At 40.6% G+C, this 12162-nt stretch overlaps 2 protein-coding genes across 3 annotated transcripts; one reads left to right on the plus strand and one right to left on the minus strand.

The window, feature by feature from the left end:
• The first annotated feature begins 2113 nt into the window (after window positions 1-2113).
• On the plus strand, window positions 2114-6948 carry timm23a (translocase of inner mitochondrial membrane 23 homolog a (yeast)). Of its 2 annotated transcripts, XR_009770406.1 has the most exons (8): window positions 2114-2705; window positions 2824-2882; window positions 2974-3067; window positions 3604-3688; window positions 3933-3991; window positions 4070-4180; window positions 4865-5752; window positions 6875-6948. XR_009770406.1 is itself a non-coding variant. In XM_061706065.1 (7 exons), the coding sequence occupies exons 1-7, from the start codon at window positions 2600-2602 to the stop codon at window positions 4987-4989; spliced, it is 639 nt and encodes a 212-aa protein (XP_061562049.1). In that variant the 5' UTR covers window positions 2114-2599; the 3' UTR covers window positions 4990-5971. The 2 variants fall into 2 exon arrangements, 1 of the variants encoding a protein (XP_061562049.1); XM_061706065.1 differs by lacking the exon at window positions 6875-6948 and having other exon boundaries at window positions 4865-5971.
• On the minus strand, window positions 5283-9013 carry zgc:112285 (uncharacterized protein LOC561476 homolog). The gene is made up of 6 exons (XM_061706064.1): window positions 8911-9013; window positions 8725-8834; window positions 7242-7336; window positions 6881-7161; window positions 5569-5732; window positions 5283-5491 (listed from the first exon to the last, which is right to left on the minus strand). Exons 1-6 carry the CDS (start codon window positions 9011-9013, stop codon window positions 5312-5314), a joined length of 933 nt encoding a protein of 310 aa, XP_061562048.1. The 3' UTR covers window positions 5283-5311.
• Between the last annotated feature and the right edge of the window lie 3149 nt (window positions 9014-12162).

Raw genomic sequence — 12162 nt, forward strand, 5'->3', positions numbered from 1 at the left:
TACTCTCAAACTGCACATGAAACAAAGAGGATTACACGCGGTAAACTGCGTTTAAAACAACAACTTTGTCTTAGCAAAGTATGCTTATCTTAATAATAATAAACTACACAAAACGCTATTTCCATGCTAACGGTTAGCATCGATAGTTGAAGTTTTAGAAGCAATGGATATAGATAACAGGAACAGATATAACAATGCTCACAGGCATATATTCTTTATGCTCTATGAAAAATGACTAATATTACAGCATTTTACTGAGTCACAGTAGCAGTCGAATTAATTTTCTTTTTTGTTTCTGTCTGTATGAGTGTAGTCTGATACTGCCTCCCGGTGGCTAAGGCAGGCACATCAGAAGGAGCAGCACAATGAATTGGATTACGGCATTAAATCATGATTCACAAGCTGTTTGATTCTTTACAGTTTATGTAATTATGTTATTATTCTACGTTTTTTTTTAAATCAAGTATCGACAATATTACAGAGTGCTATTTTTATTTATTAAAAAACACAAACTTATTTTTTGTTGGGGGGGGGAGAACTAGTTTGATGCGGACGCCGCCCATCATGTTATAGTCAACAGGTAAGCAGAGCTGCAGTGTTAGCACAGATTAGGTTCTGATAATAATGTTATAATAATGTTCGACTAAGTTGTCTATGTTGGGTTGGGGGGTATTTGTGTTTTGCGATGTCGGGCGCAAAACCATTACACTAACTGACAAATGTATTTTAGTGGCTTGGTGATGAAATGCTGCACCCACCCGTAATAATGCGATGGAATCTATATGAGATAACAGCGTTTGCTTCTTAAGAATGGCACTTACTTAATTGCTCTGTGAAGTCGCTGGTGAAGTGGGGGAGTGTGTCTTTGGCGATGTGTCCATGCGCCACAAAAAAGTTTTCTTTGTCTTGGGTATTCACTTGTTTTCCACATCGTGCTTCTGCGATTAGAAGCAAGTCGATCCCCACAACAAAAGCTGGACTCGCCATAGGCACAACATTATGTGAGGCAGCATGAGGGCTGGTACACTGCGTGAGAAAGATTCGCCCCTAAAAAGAGCCAATTTCACCATGGCAAAAAATTAAAAAATTAATTAAATTAAATTAAATTAAATAAAAAAGCTGTAGAAATATGTCATAATTCTTCGTCTGTTGAGTATTTTGACGAAATAATTTCACGGACATGTTTTAAGACTCTTTGGAATTGTTTTAAAACGCATAGTATGTCACCTCAAGAGTACAGAACCAAAAGCATTTGACTCTTTTATTCTTCAGCTGTTCCTTATTGTCAACTCGCTGCTGCCCTCTAGCGCAATAATGATGAACTACACGCTACAGCAAAAAATGACAAAGCAAGTTTTGCCTTTGGGGAAACGTCCATCCATCCATTTTCAACACCGCTTATCCTGGTTAGGGTCGCGGGACGCTGGAGCCTATCCCAGCTGACTTCGGGCGAAAGGCGGACTACACCCTGAACTGGTCGCCAGTCAGTCACAGGGTACATTCGCATTCACATTCACATCGTCACTGAGTGGGAACTGAACCCACGCTGCCTGCACCAAAGTCAGGCGAGTGTACTACACCATCAGTGACCATGGGGAAACGTTTTGGAGTAAAATATATATTCTTTAGAACAGCAACAATCACTACTAAAACTAAAGAACATTGCATTTATTTTCACATTTATTCACTCTCCTGTATCGACACAAGCAGTCAAAAGTCTGAACTTTGCAGCTATTGAATGAGAAACTGGGTCCAAATTTTGAGACCGGGTAATGTACGTATGGTTTTAATACGTTTTACAAAAGAAAAGTCACGGTAAATGCCTATGTGGATCAACAAGGTAAGTACACTGTTGATAAAATGTTGGCTTTGGTGAAAACGTCTCTGGCAAATCCGTAACATTGCAGAAAAAAATGTGGACTACGGCTCCCTCTATTGGCGGATGTCTAGTACATGAAAATGCTTTGGTTGACGAATTTCGAATTTATACAACCAATATTGTACAATTTGAAGCGAATAACTAATTAAATTAAGACAATGTGTCTCATTATTAATAAAAAAAAAATATCAGTATTATTCATTTTGTCGGCTTCGGGGGAACTGCCGTAGTTCCTCCTTAACTGGCGTAAAAGGATGTCAGATTTGTGGCTCGTAAAAATGACAAGACTTACTTTAAACTTTGAACACGACTTTCGTGATTGACTTACTTTACATATGGTCAAGAACGTCGAAGACGGTACCCGATGTTTTTCACAACAGTGTGGCCAGGCTCTCTCTTTCGATGACCGGTGCCGTTGACGTGATTTGACAGCCTCGCTTTACGGCAAGAGCATGCTGCTGCTGCTGTGTGTCGAGGTCAGGGAAATGACAGAACAGCAAGTTCCCGACGTAGACATGCTCGTTTTCTTATGTAAACCACACTTAATGATTTTAAAAAAATAGACGCTTTCGGTCAACTGTATTATTACTATAATACTGGCGTTGACGTACAACAGCTTAGCATTGGTCACCGTTGCATCACAACTAGCGCGCATTAGCCTAAGCAAGATTTTTGTTGTTGTTGTTTTTTTGTTTTTTTATTCCCACCACCCTCCCAGACATGGACAGCAGCCCGCAAGGCTCCGGGGGGCTCAAGGCGAGTCTCGGTGGTCTCTTCGGCGGTGGAGCGCCGGAATATTCCAACACGGAGCTCGCCGGTGTTCCATGTACGCGTCCTACTAGCTCGGTGGCTAGTTTAGCAGCTAACCGGCTAGCATGCTGAAGTGAGTGTGTGGTTGGATTTAATGTTGCTATTTGTGTCGTTTTTCCTCCCTGACATTTTAGTGACTGGAATGAGCCCCCTGTCGCCTTACCTTAACGTCGACCCTCGCTACCTAGTTCAGGTAAGGCAGAACCCAAAAACAGCCTATAGTAGACTTAATGTCCTGTTATGAAAATATGTATAATTAATGTCAATAATTGTGTGTTTTTCAGGACACAGAGGAGTTCATTTTGCCTACAGGCGCTAATAAGACGAGAGGAAGGTTCGAGCTGGCTTTTTTCACCATTGGAGGCTCCTGCATCACAGGTAAAGGTTTGCCACTTCATTTCTTATGATAATCAGGGATGGGCATCATTTGAGTTTTTTTTGTTTTTCTTTTCCAGATACCGCTGCTAAAACAGTAGCGGTGCATGAACAGATGTCTTAAAAATAGAAAAAAGAGAGACTTCAAATTTACGGGTTATTGTTGCCAAGAAAAATGACCACTCAGGGTACAATAGCAGGGTTTTTCCTGGCTCAAATTGAGGCATGAGGTGATACTACTTTGATTAATAGCACTTGTGTATATGCCATGCAAACAAACACTTTTTCTGTGAAGAGTTTTCTTGTTGTTTAACGAAAACGAGAATTCAGATGTGATTGGTTATAGAAGCGATATTTACTCGTATGAAACCCACAAAATCATGTAAAGCATTTGTCGTAGGAACGAAAGTCCGTCATTGGCGCCTTTTTGTGGCTCTTCTCTGTTGGTTTTTGGAGCAACTTCCAACATACAACCAAGCTCTCTGTTTATTCGTTCTATTACCAACTATGCATTTGCTTGTTTTTTAATGTTGTTACAGGGGCTTCGTTCGGCGCTTTAAACGGACTCAGGATGGGCCTGAAGGAGACCAGAGACATGGCGTGGTCCAAACCGCGGAATGTGCAGTGAGTATGGAGCTAATATACCAGTGGTCCCCAATTACTGGGCCGCGAGCACTTTTTTTTTTTTTGACAATCGGTAGACTGTGCAGCCAACCACCACGTCGATGATTAACGTCTGATCGGGACACTCCGTCTATCCTCCCCCACGCTCCAAACCCCCGCTCGGAAGATTAGCTTCCGACTCTGTCGTCAAACATGGCCCTTGAGCACAAACGTTTGCCCTCTAAATGTTGTGCTGTCTGACCAGGATTATCAACATGGTGACCAGACAAGGGGCTTCATGGGCCAACACTTTGGGTTCAGTAGGTAAGACTCAACACGGAATCGTAATATAAACAGATTGATGTCATTGATGTGACAATGATGTCTGTGGTGTGGTTGCAGCCTTGTTATACAGCGCGTTCGGGGTGGTGATCGAGAAGGCCCGAGGAGCAGAGGACGACATCAACACAGTAGCTGCCGGCACGCTAACGGGGATGCTCTTTAAGGCAGCCGGTAGGTGTCTATTCTGCTGTTAAGCTTTAGCTTTATAGAGCACTTAAAAACAACCGCAGCGGAAACAAAGTGCCATACATGATTACAAAAAAATAAAAGATGAAACACAATAATAAAATAATGACAATAAATAAATACAATATTCCCTAAATAGAAATGTACCTCTTTAAAAACATAAATCCAGTTGGTGACATGGAAACACCCCTGCAGCGCCTCTTCTGTGTCTTTAGACCAAACTATCGCAGTATTTATGTTGGCAGCCTGCCATTGAAGTCGTGGTCATATTGTCCTGAGGTTGGAGAAGAAGAGCTGTATGCTCCCTTCACATTGGCATACATGAGGTCCAGGGTTTTACTCCTTCTTGCTGCACTGCAAGAACATCTGAACTTTATTGGAGGTGCTTTAAATGGTGGAAGGTCTTTACTGGCTCCCATGTGATGAATTTGAACGTGATTTGTTAATTCTGACAATAGCCATCAACCACATTCTCATGTTTTTTTATTTTTACTTCACCTCTAGACGTGTTTTTTTTCTTTCCTTTCAATTAAGATTTACAGGTTACATTAGTGGTGGAAAAAGTTTTGAAATGCTTTCTCTTGGTCTCATTTTCTCAGACTGCAAAAACCTGGCATTTGAACAGGGGTGTGTAGAGTTTTTATAACCACTGTATCTGTGCTTTGGCAGGTGGCTTGAAGGGTGTGGCCCGCGGGGGTCTGGCTGGTCTGGCCTTGTCCGGTGCCTACGCCGTCTACAACAATTGGGGCCACCTGACCGGAACGTCGTCGCCGTCGTCCTCTCGGCTTTACTGAACTCCTCCTCGTCCTCCTCCTCCTCCTCCTCCTCTGACGTTAGGGCCAAACTATCTCCAAGAGGCAGTGTGCAGACTTTGGGATGGAAGTGCTTGGTGTGTGTATACGTGTGGGTGAGTGGCTGCAGGTCTGCGAGTGGATCTTTCAATGATGAACTTTGCCTTACAGTCAGAGCTACACTTGTATTTATTTCACGGTGATGATCATTAGAAGCTGTACTGCAAGAAGAAGAGTGTATCTGTCTCCCATCATCTGATGTAATAAATCAAGGAGAAATACCATTAAAAAGAAAAGCAAACATTTTATTGTTGTGGAAGTGGCGTCAGTGCAGGAAAAAGTCTCGGATGCGCGTGGCCTCGATCCAGGGGATGTAGGTGCCGGTCTGGGTGAAGACGCTGGGCTTGTTCTCTACCGTGCAGCCGATGGGGCCGAAGCTCACCACGCCGTGCACCTCCCAGCGCTCGCGGCCCAGTTGGCAAAGGAGAGGACCTCCCGAGTCCCCCTGAAAAGAGCGACGCTCTGGTTCATGTCTTAATTTCCCGCCTGAGGCTGGCAGGAGTACGGTGGGCGGAAACTAACCTGACAGGCGGCAGGGGGATCCTCAGTGTCCCTGAACCCGGCGCAGATCATGGAGTCTCGCACGCGGTCACCCCAGAACTTCTTCTGCCGACAGGTTTTGAAGTCGATGATGGGGAGTCGAGCTTGGTTGAGCGCCTCTGCCAGGGAAACGTTTTCCTTGCCGCCTGGAATTATTGAATGAAACGTAATGACCGCTTCTCGTAATGAACTTTCACAAAGCACACAACTGTCCAAAAATGTCTTACTAAAATAAAGAAGCTAAATCTAAAGCTGCAACGTTTTTGGTTGGTTCTGTAAGATTTTTCCATACCATGAAGTCCTCAAAAGTTGATTTAAAGGCAAGTAGCGTATCAAGTTGTTTTTTTATGATGGCAGTTCACCAAAGCTCGTCAAGAAACATGCCCTCTGGCGAACTGGCTTTTGCTTCGTACCAATGGTGTTTCAATACTTTATTTTGTGACCCATACTGTCACTGTTCTTGCCAAATGAACATTGAATATAAATTTTCTGTACAATTAAATACAGAGAGACTTTTTTTCCATCTCTAAATGCACCATTTCACGACACACTATAGCGGACTAATTTTGCAGCATACCAATATTGTGGCTCATCACGTCAAAGTCTCCTCACAGGAAGTTAGCGTTTTTCCATCCTTAATGCTTGGCCAGCGATCCAAGTTCAACTAGCAAAACACTTATGTAGCCATCTGCACGCATTGATGCAGCTAATAATCAACATTTCTGGTGAGTATGATCTAATTAACTTTTTTATTTTCTTCATGTTTGATAAATTGTGTTTTTGGATAGATTTGACAGTTTCTATATATAGTGGTGGTATCAAGAGGTGGATTAGGTCAGGTAAATCCCCACTGAAGGCCCTGGTGTCAACTGCACTGCCAATACCAATATGGCTGACCAAACATCTAATTTTGCGACCGTATAATGAAACTTTCCTTGGGAAAATGAACTTCAGGTACCGATTTACCATACAATAAATTGGTTTAGACGTACTTTGTGTTGACATGCTTCCATTTTTCCTTGCGAAATGGTCCGTAGGTTTTAGGTTTTTTTCAATTTGCTCCTAGTTGAAATGGTTTTGCCCAATACCAATATGGCCACTCATATGCCTCATTTTGTGATGCCATGCTACCATTTTTTTCTTGCAAAAATGGTCCTTAGGTATTGGTTTGCTTTTCCAATTAACTCCAAAGCAATGTTTAGGCCTCTTTCAAACTGCTACATTGTTGAAATTCTGCCAAAAGTAGAGATCTACGCAATACTTTTGTCCACGTGTGATGTTCCTCCAGACTCACCCCGGGTGTCGCCCCAGCCGGTCACCCAGCAGTAGTGTCCCGGCTTGAGGTTGGTCTGCTTGCGCGGCAGGCAGGCGTAGCGGATGAAGTTGGACGGGAGGATGTCGGCGGCGGCCTTCACCAGGGCGATGTCGTAGTCCAGCTCGCTGTGCGCCGGGTAGCGGAAGTTCTCGTGCCGGTAGATGCGCTTCACGGGGAAGACCCTCTCGGCCATTTCCGAGCGCCTCAGCCGGTGCTTGCCCACCACGATCCTCCACGAGCCGGTGTCCTCGGCCTTTCCCCTGGAACAAGGAAGTTATTACTAACTGCTCGAGTGTGTAATACTGTGCTGAATTTCAATTTTTTTTTTTTTAAGGGTCACTTTTGGAAGCAGTGAGCAGCAGTGAGGATCCAGTTCTTGTGGATCAGAGTTCCTCCACACACGTGAATGTGATGTTTGCTGCCTCTGGGACGAACCTGACAAATTACCAGATGACGAAGAAGAAGCCTCAGTAAGTCGTGTGTCATTTACTGCAGCGGTTCTCAAAGTTTTTACACCAAGTACCACCTAAAAAATACTTAGCGCTCCAAGTACCTCTATCATGACCGACATTAAAATACAGCACCGCTGAAGGCCGAAGTGTTCACCAAACCCGAGACTGAGGTTTTATTCCTAAAATGTATATTCAGTATTATTGTAAGCCACTGTAACATTTATGCACAGTTTGAACATTAACACTGCACTTAAATATAACGCTTCAAAGTTCAGTTGTATTAACTGTAAATTATAAGTTAAATATAACTAAACTGGACTTGGGTGGTGATACCTTCACATATCACTAGAGGGAGTCCGCGTACCACAATCGGCAAAGGTAAAATGCTACAAGCTCACAATCACGGGATCCACTGCTTAACACAATAGATAACTATAATGTGCAGGGTGTTGAACTTGCCAGATAGGAAGCTTTTTGTAAAGTACTCAAGTAAAAAGAAAGTTTTAAATAATGTGTAATTTCACAAGAATAAAGTCAAATTACAAAAAAAAACACACATTTTACAAGTCTAAAGTTTAAATTTTACAATAGAAATTTTATGAGAATAAAGTCATAATGTTACAAGAAAAAAGTCAAATTTAAGAGAATAAAGCTGTAATGTAGTATTACAACAAAAAGAGGTGGAATTTATGTGACCAAAGTCAGAATATTACAAGAGAGAAATTCTAATTTATGTGTCTAAAGTTGTAATTGTACAAAAGAAAAGAGGTGATTTTATGAGAATGTTGTAATATTACAAGAAAAAAAGTTGAATTTTATGACAATTTTTTTTTTACAAAGTTGTAATCTTAAAAGAAAAAGTCATACATAGTATTACAAGAAATTAATTCAAATTTAAGAGAATGATGTCATAATCTTACAAGAAAAAAGCAGAAATTTTAAGAGAATAAAGTTGTGATTTGCGAGCATAAAGTCGTCATTTAGTATTGCAACATAAAATGCAGTATTTTTTACGTAAAGTGATAATATTGTACAAGGAAAAAAACTTAGTTTATGAGACTAAAAAAAAGGTTTTATATAAATAAAATCCTAATATTACAAGGGAAAAAAACTACATTTTGTGATAATGAACTTGTAATAATATAAGAACAAAGTCTTAAAATGACATGAAATGAAATCTAAATTTAGGAGAATAAACAGAAGGAAATTACAAATACTGTTCATGTAATTTATGAATTGCTTAGTTAATCACCGTGGGGGGGGGGTTGTTCCTCATCTACGCATGACCTGGACCCTCTACCCCTTTAAAAATCAAACGTGGCCTCTTGAGCGCAAAAGTTTGGTATAGAATATATTTTCCTATGAATATACCTGCAGAGAGACCTGCCAGGGCCAGGAGTGCGGTCTGGCCTCGTTGCCTGACACGATCCTCTCGACCATGTTGGGCTTGAAGTAGGCCATCCCGCAGTCTTTGGGCCAGTCTACGAAGAAACACACAACCATGTTCTGGCCACCGACCATGTTATTTTGATTATGTGTGTGTGTGTGTATTCTTACCCAGGTGCAGCACCTTATGCTGTTTGCCAGGCGTGTATGTGTACGCCGCCTCACTCAGCAGGGGCAGCATCAGCAAACACACGACATGAAGCGCGGCAGCCATCGTCTTCTACGCTAAATCGCCAGGCCGCGCGTAACCCACTGTATTTATAGCAGCAGGTACACACACACGCACAAACACACAATAAGTTGTATCACAACGAGGCGCTGGATTGTTCTCCTGCAGCGATGACTTTCCACAAAAAAAAAAAAAAAAAAAAAGCCTCATCACACACGCACATAGTACACACGTCGGTGTACACAAACATCATGTCATGTGACCTATTACAGTGGCACAGTGACCTCCAAATGACATCTGGGGATACACAACAGCAAAACGCCCTCATTTATTCAAACATTGTATGCATAACTCTCTGTAATTCGGGTGAAGCGGCCCTCTGAAGTTAAGAAAATAAGAATAAATCACTATTGTAATTACAGGAGAGCAGCGATTCCCAATACTTTGTGTGAGAGATCATCAGGTGTGCTGTGGGAACGTATCCAATTTCATTTTCATGAGTTTTCTTTGATTTTAATACTAACAATATAGTATTATAGAAGTATTTTTATTTGGTTTATCTACAGTGGATATAAAAAGTCTACACACCCCTGTTCAAATGCCAGGTTTTGGTGCAAACGCAACACTGCTCATCACCAAAAGAGCACTCTACCTTTAGCGAAGCCTGTTGGTGGCAACATCAGGCTTTGGGGCTGTTTTTCTTCAGCTTGAACACGGGGCCTTAGACCAGGTGTAAGAAATTTTGAACAGTTCCAAATAGCAGTCAGTGTTAGAACATAACCTTCAGGCTTTGGCTAGATAGCAACATATGTCAGGAAAAGCCTACTAGAACGTCTGAAATTGTTTGGGGGGTTAATCTGAGGCACTTTAAACGCCGGCAGGTGTGTGCTGACTCCCATTTAACGTGAATTGGATTGGCTAATTCTGAACACAGAACAGTTGCAAGCAGCTGTAAGCACACTTATGCAATCACATTATCTCATTTGTTTAGTTTAACCCCCCCCCCCTCCCAAAAATATATATATTTTTTAAATCACTTTAGTTGGTTATAGGTTAGGACAGGTTATAGGCAAACCTGGCATTTGTACAGGGGTGTGTAGACTTTTTTTTATCCGCTGTATCCATGCCAGTGACATAAAGTGACTGGCAGAACAAAGAAGTGCTCTTCCACGAGATGGCAGAAAGTACAATTAACTTGTGTATCCACATGTTGCCATTCATGCAACAAAATCATCATAGCTTCATGTTCGACGAACAGTATACTGTGTATATACTTCGTGTGACATTTTTTGTTTTGTTGTGTGCGTGCGATTTGTATTTTTTTGAAATTATTTTTTTATTTATTTTATTTATTTTTGTGCTTGAGCTCAATACAAGTTGAGAAACACTGCATAAGAGGTAGAACATGCATTGTAAGTTAGGATACAATACAACCACGGTACATACAGTACAGTGTATCTGGAAAGTGTTCACAGTGTGATACTTTTCCACATTTAGTTACATTTACAGCCTTATTCCAAACAGGGATTTTTTTTGGTTTTTTTGGAGGAATTTTATTTTTCCTTAAAATTCAACACACAACTCTTTTTCATTTTTGTTTTCAATTTATTAAAAACAGAAAAGTGAGAAAGTGGCCCAGCCAGAGCCCAGTCTTGACTCCGATCGAACTTCTCATCTGAGAACGGCTCATTCATTTCAACGACTTTCTCCAAATTTGACGCCATCTGTCAATATATATATATATATATATATATATATATATATATATATATATATATATATATATATATATATACACTATATCACAATGTTGTTCCACCTCTACTCTACATGTTGTGAAAATAAGAGCACAGGATGAGCACACTGGAAGTCACCAGTGAGTTTTTGTTGTTGATATTTTTTTTTTTACTCTGTGAATGGGAATGTGCATGCTCATCTGAAACATTGAATGGTTGCAGCCCCTCAATGTGGTTCAACAAGTTGACTGCAGCTAAAGAGCATAACATTAGGTACAGCCGCACAACCTAACCAGACCCTTCATGTTTTTATTATTGCAGTTGTAGCAGGCTGTGTCGAAGAACTAACTCTACATGGCATATTAAGCTATCACATGAGAGGTGCCAAATTATTAGAAAGCGGTGCAATGTTTGATGCCACTCGAGCTCTAGGGGTACCTAATCAAAAGTCCGAAAGGGTTTTTCATTCACATCATTGTAATTCATGAAATAATGCAAATATGGAAATCATTCCTGTAAAAAAACAAATTGTATTCAACAGCTGGTATCATTCCACGTGAATTGAAATGAGAGCACAAACACGAGTTGTACCACAAGTCATCAGGTTTGATTAAAATAAAATATTAAATAAGTGAATACATCAATAATAAATGTGTTATAAAATTAAATAATACATACATTTTAAATAGAATTATTCATATAATAAATGAAATACAGGGTACGACATGACTCACTTGATATCATTGTTATGTTGTCATATTTGTCTGAATATACTTGTGTATTTATTATTGCTTAGCGGCTTATTTTATTATGTTTTCATTTTTTTAAAATCAGAATTTTACTCTCTATGGCACAGGCTTTGCTCAGCTTGGAGAAACATTGTACACTTGTACAGTACAGTGGAGCCTTGAAATATGAGTTTAATAACTCAAAATAGTCACATCTCATACCATCTTTTTTTCAAATGAATGGTAACGCCGTAAATTCATTCATTCACGCACCCCCCAAAAACAACTAAAATTGTTATTGTAGTGTCTATTTTACGCACTCTATAATTTTGCACTTTATAAAAACATACAGTATTTACATTATTAAACAGTTTTTGTCACAGTACGTCAATTGAATGGCCATTGTGCTGCTTTTTTCTGGTGTGCCCGCCTCAGTCACTTGGGGGCAGTATAAGACAGAAAGATGGCTATACTGTTCAGTGGGACGTCTCACCTCCCCCCAGCTCTTCAGTACGGCACTAATATTAGTCGTTCTTCAAAGATAAAGAATTTATGACTGTGAATACTGTTATTTTGTGCTTCTTTGTAAGTTGCTTGACCATTTCTATTCTATCCGTTACTTGAACGGTTATAGCACCGCAACGTAGATGCTAATTAGCGTTAGTATTCATCTAGTGGACTGAAAGGCGAAGAAATTCTCTCTGCGTCATGTCCAGTTTGACATTAAAGT

Source organism: Phycodurus eques, chromosome 19 (assembly GCF_024500275.1).
Source record: "Phycodurus eques isolate BA_2022a chromosome 19, UOR_Pequ_1.1, whole genome shotgun sequence".
NCBI lineage: Eukaryota > Metazoa > Chordata > Actinopteri > Syngnathiformes > Syngnathidae > Phycodurus > Phycodurus eques.

What these genes read in the sequence shown, in the direction of transcription:
- zgc:112285 (XM_061706064.1), bottom strand. Translation starts at nt 9,013, where the DNA reads ATGGCTGCCGCGCTTCATGTCGTGTGTTTGCTGATGCTGCCCCTGCTG. An exon ending in CCTGGCAGGTCTCTCTGCAG is followed by an intron (nt 7,337 to 8,724) that starts GTATATTCATAG and finishes GTAATTTGTCAG; the next exon opens with GTTCGTCCCAGAGGCAGCAA. An exon ending in CGGCTGGGGCGACACCCGGG is followed by an intron (nt 5,733 to 6,880) that starts GTGAGTCTGGAG and finishes CAATAATTCCAG; the next exon opens with GCGGCAAGGAAAACGTTTCC.
- timm23a (XM_061706065.1), top strand. Translation starts at nt 2,600, where the DNA reads ATGGACAGCAGCCCGCAAGGCTCCGGGGGGCTCAAGGCGAGTCTCGGT. An exon ending in TGGAGGCTCCTGCATCACAG is followed by an intron (nt 3,068 to 3,603) that starts GTAAAGGTTTGC and finishes ATGTTGTTACAG; the next exon opens with GGGCTTCGTTCGGCGCTTTA. An exon ending in TCCAAACCGCGGAATGTGCA is followed by an intron (nt 3,689 to 3,932) that starts GTGAGTATGGAG and finishes CTGTCTGACCAG; the next exon opens with GATTATCAACATGGTGACCA.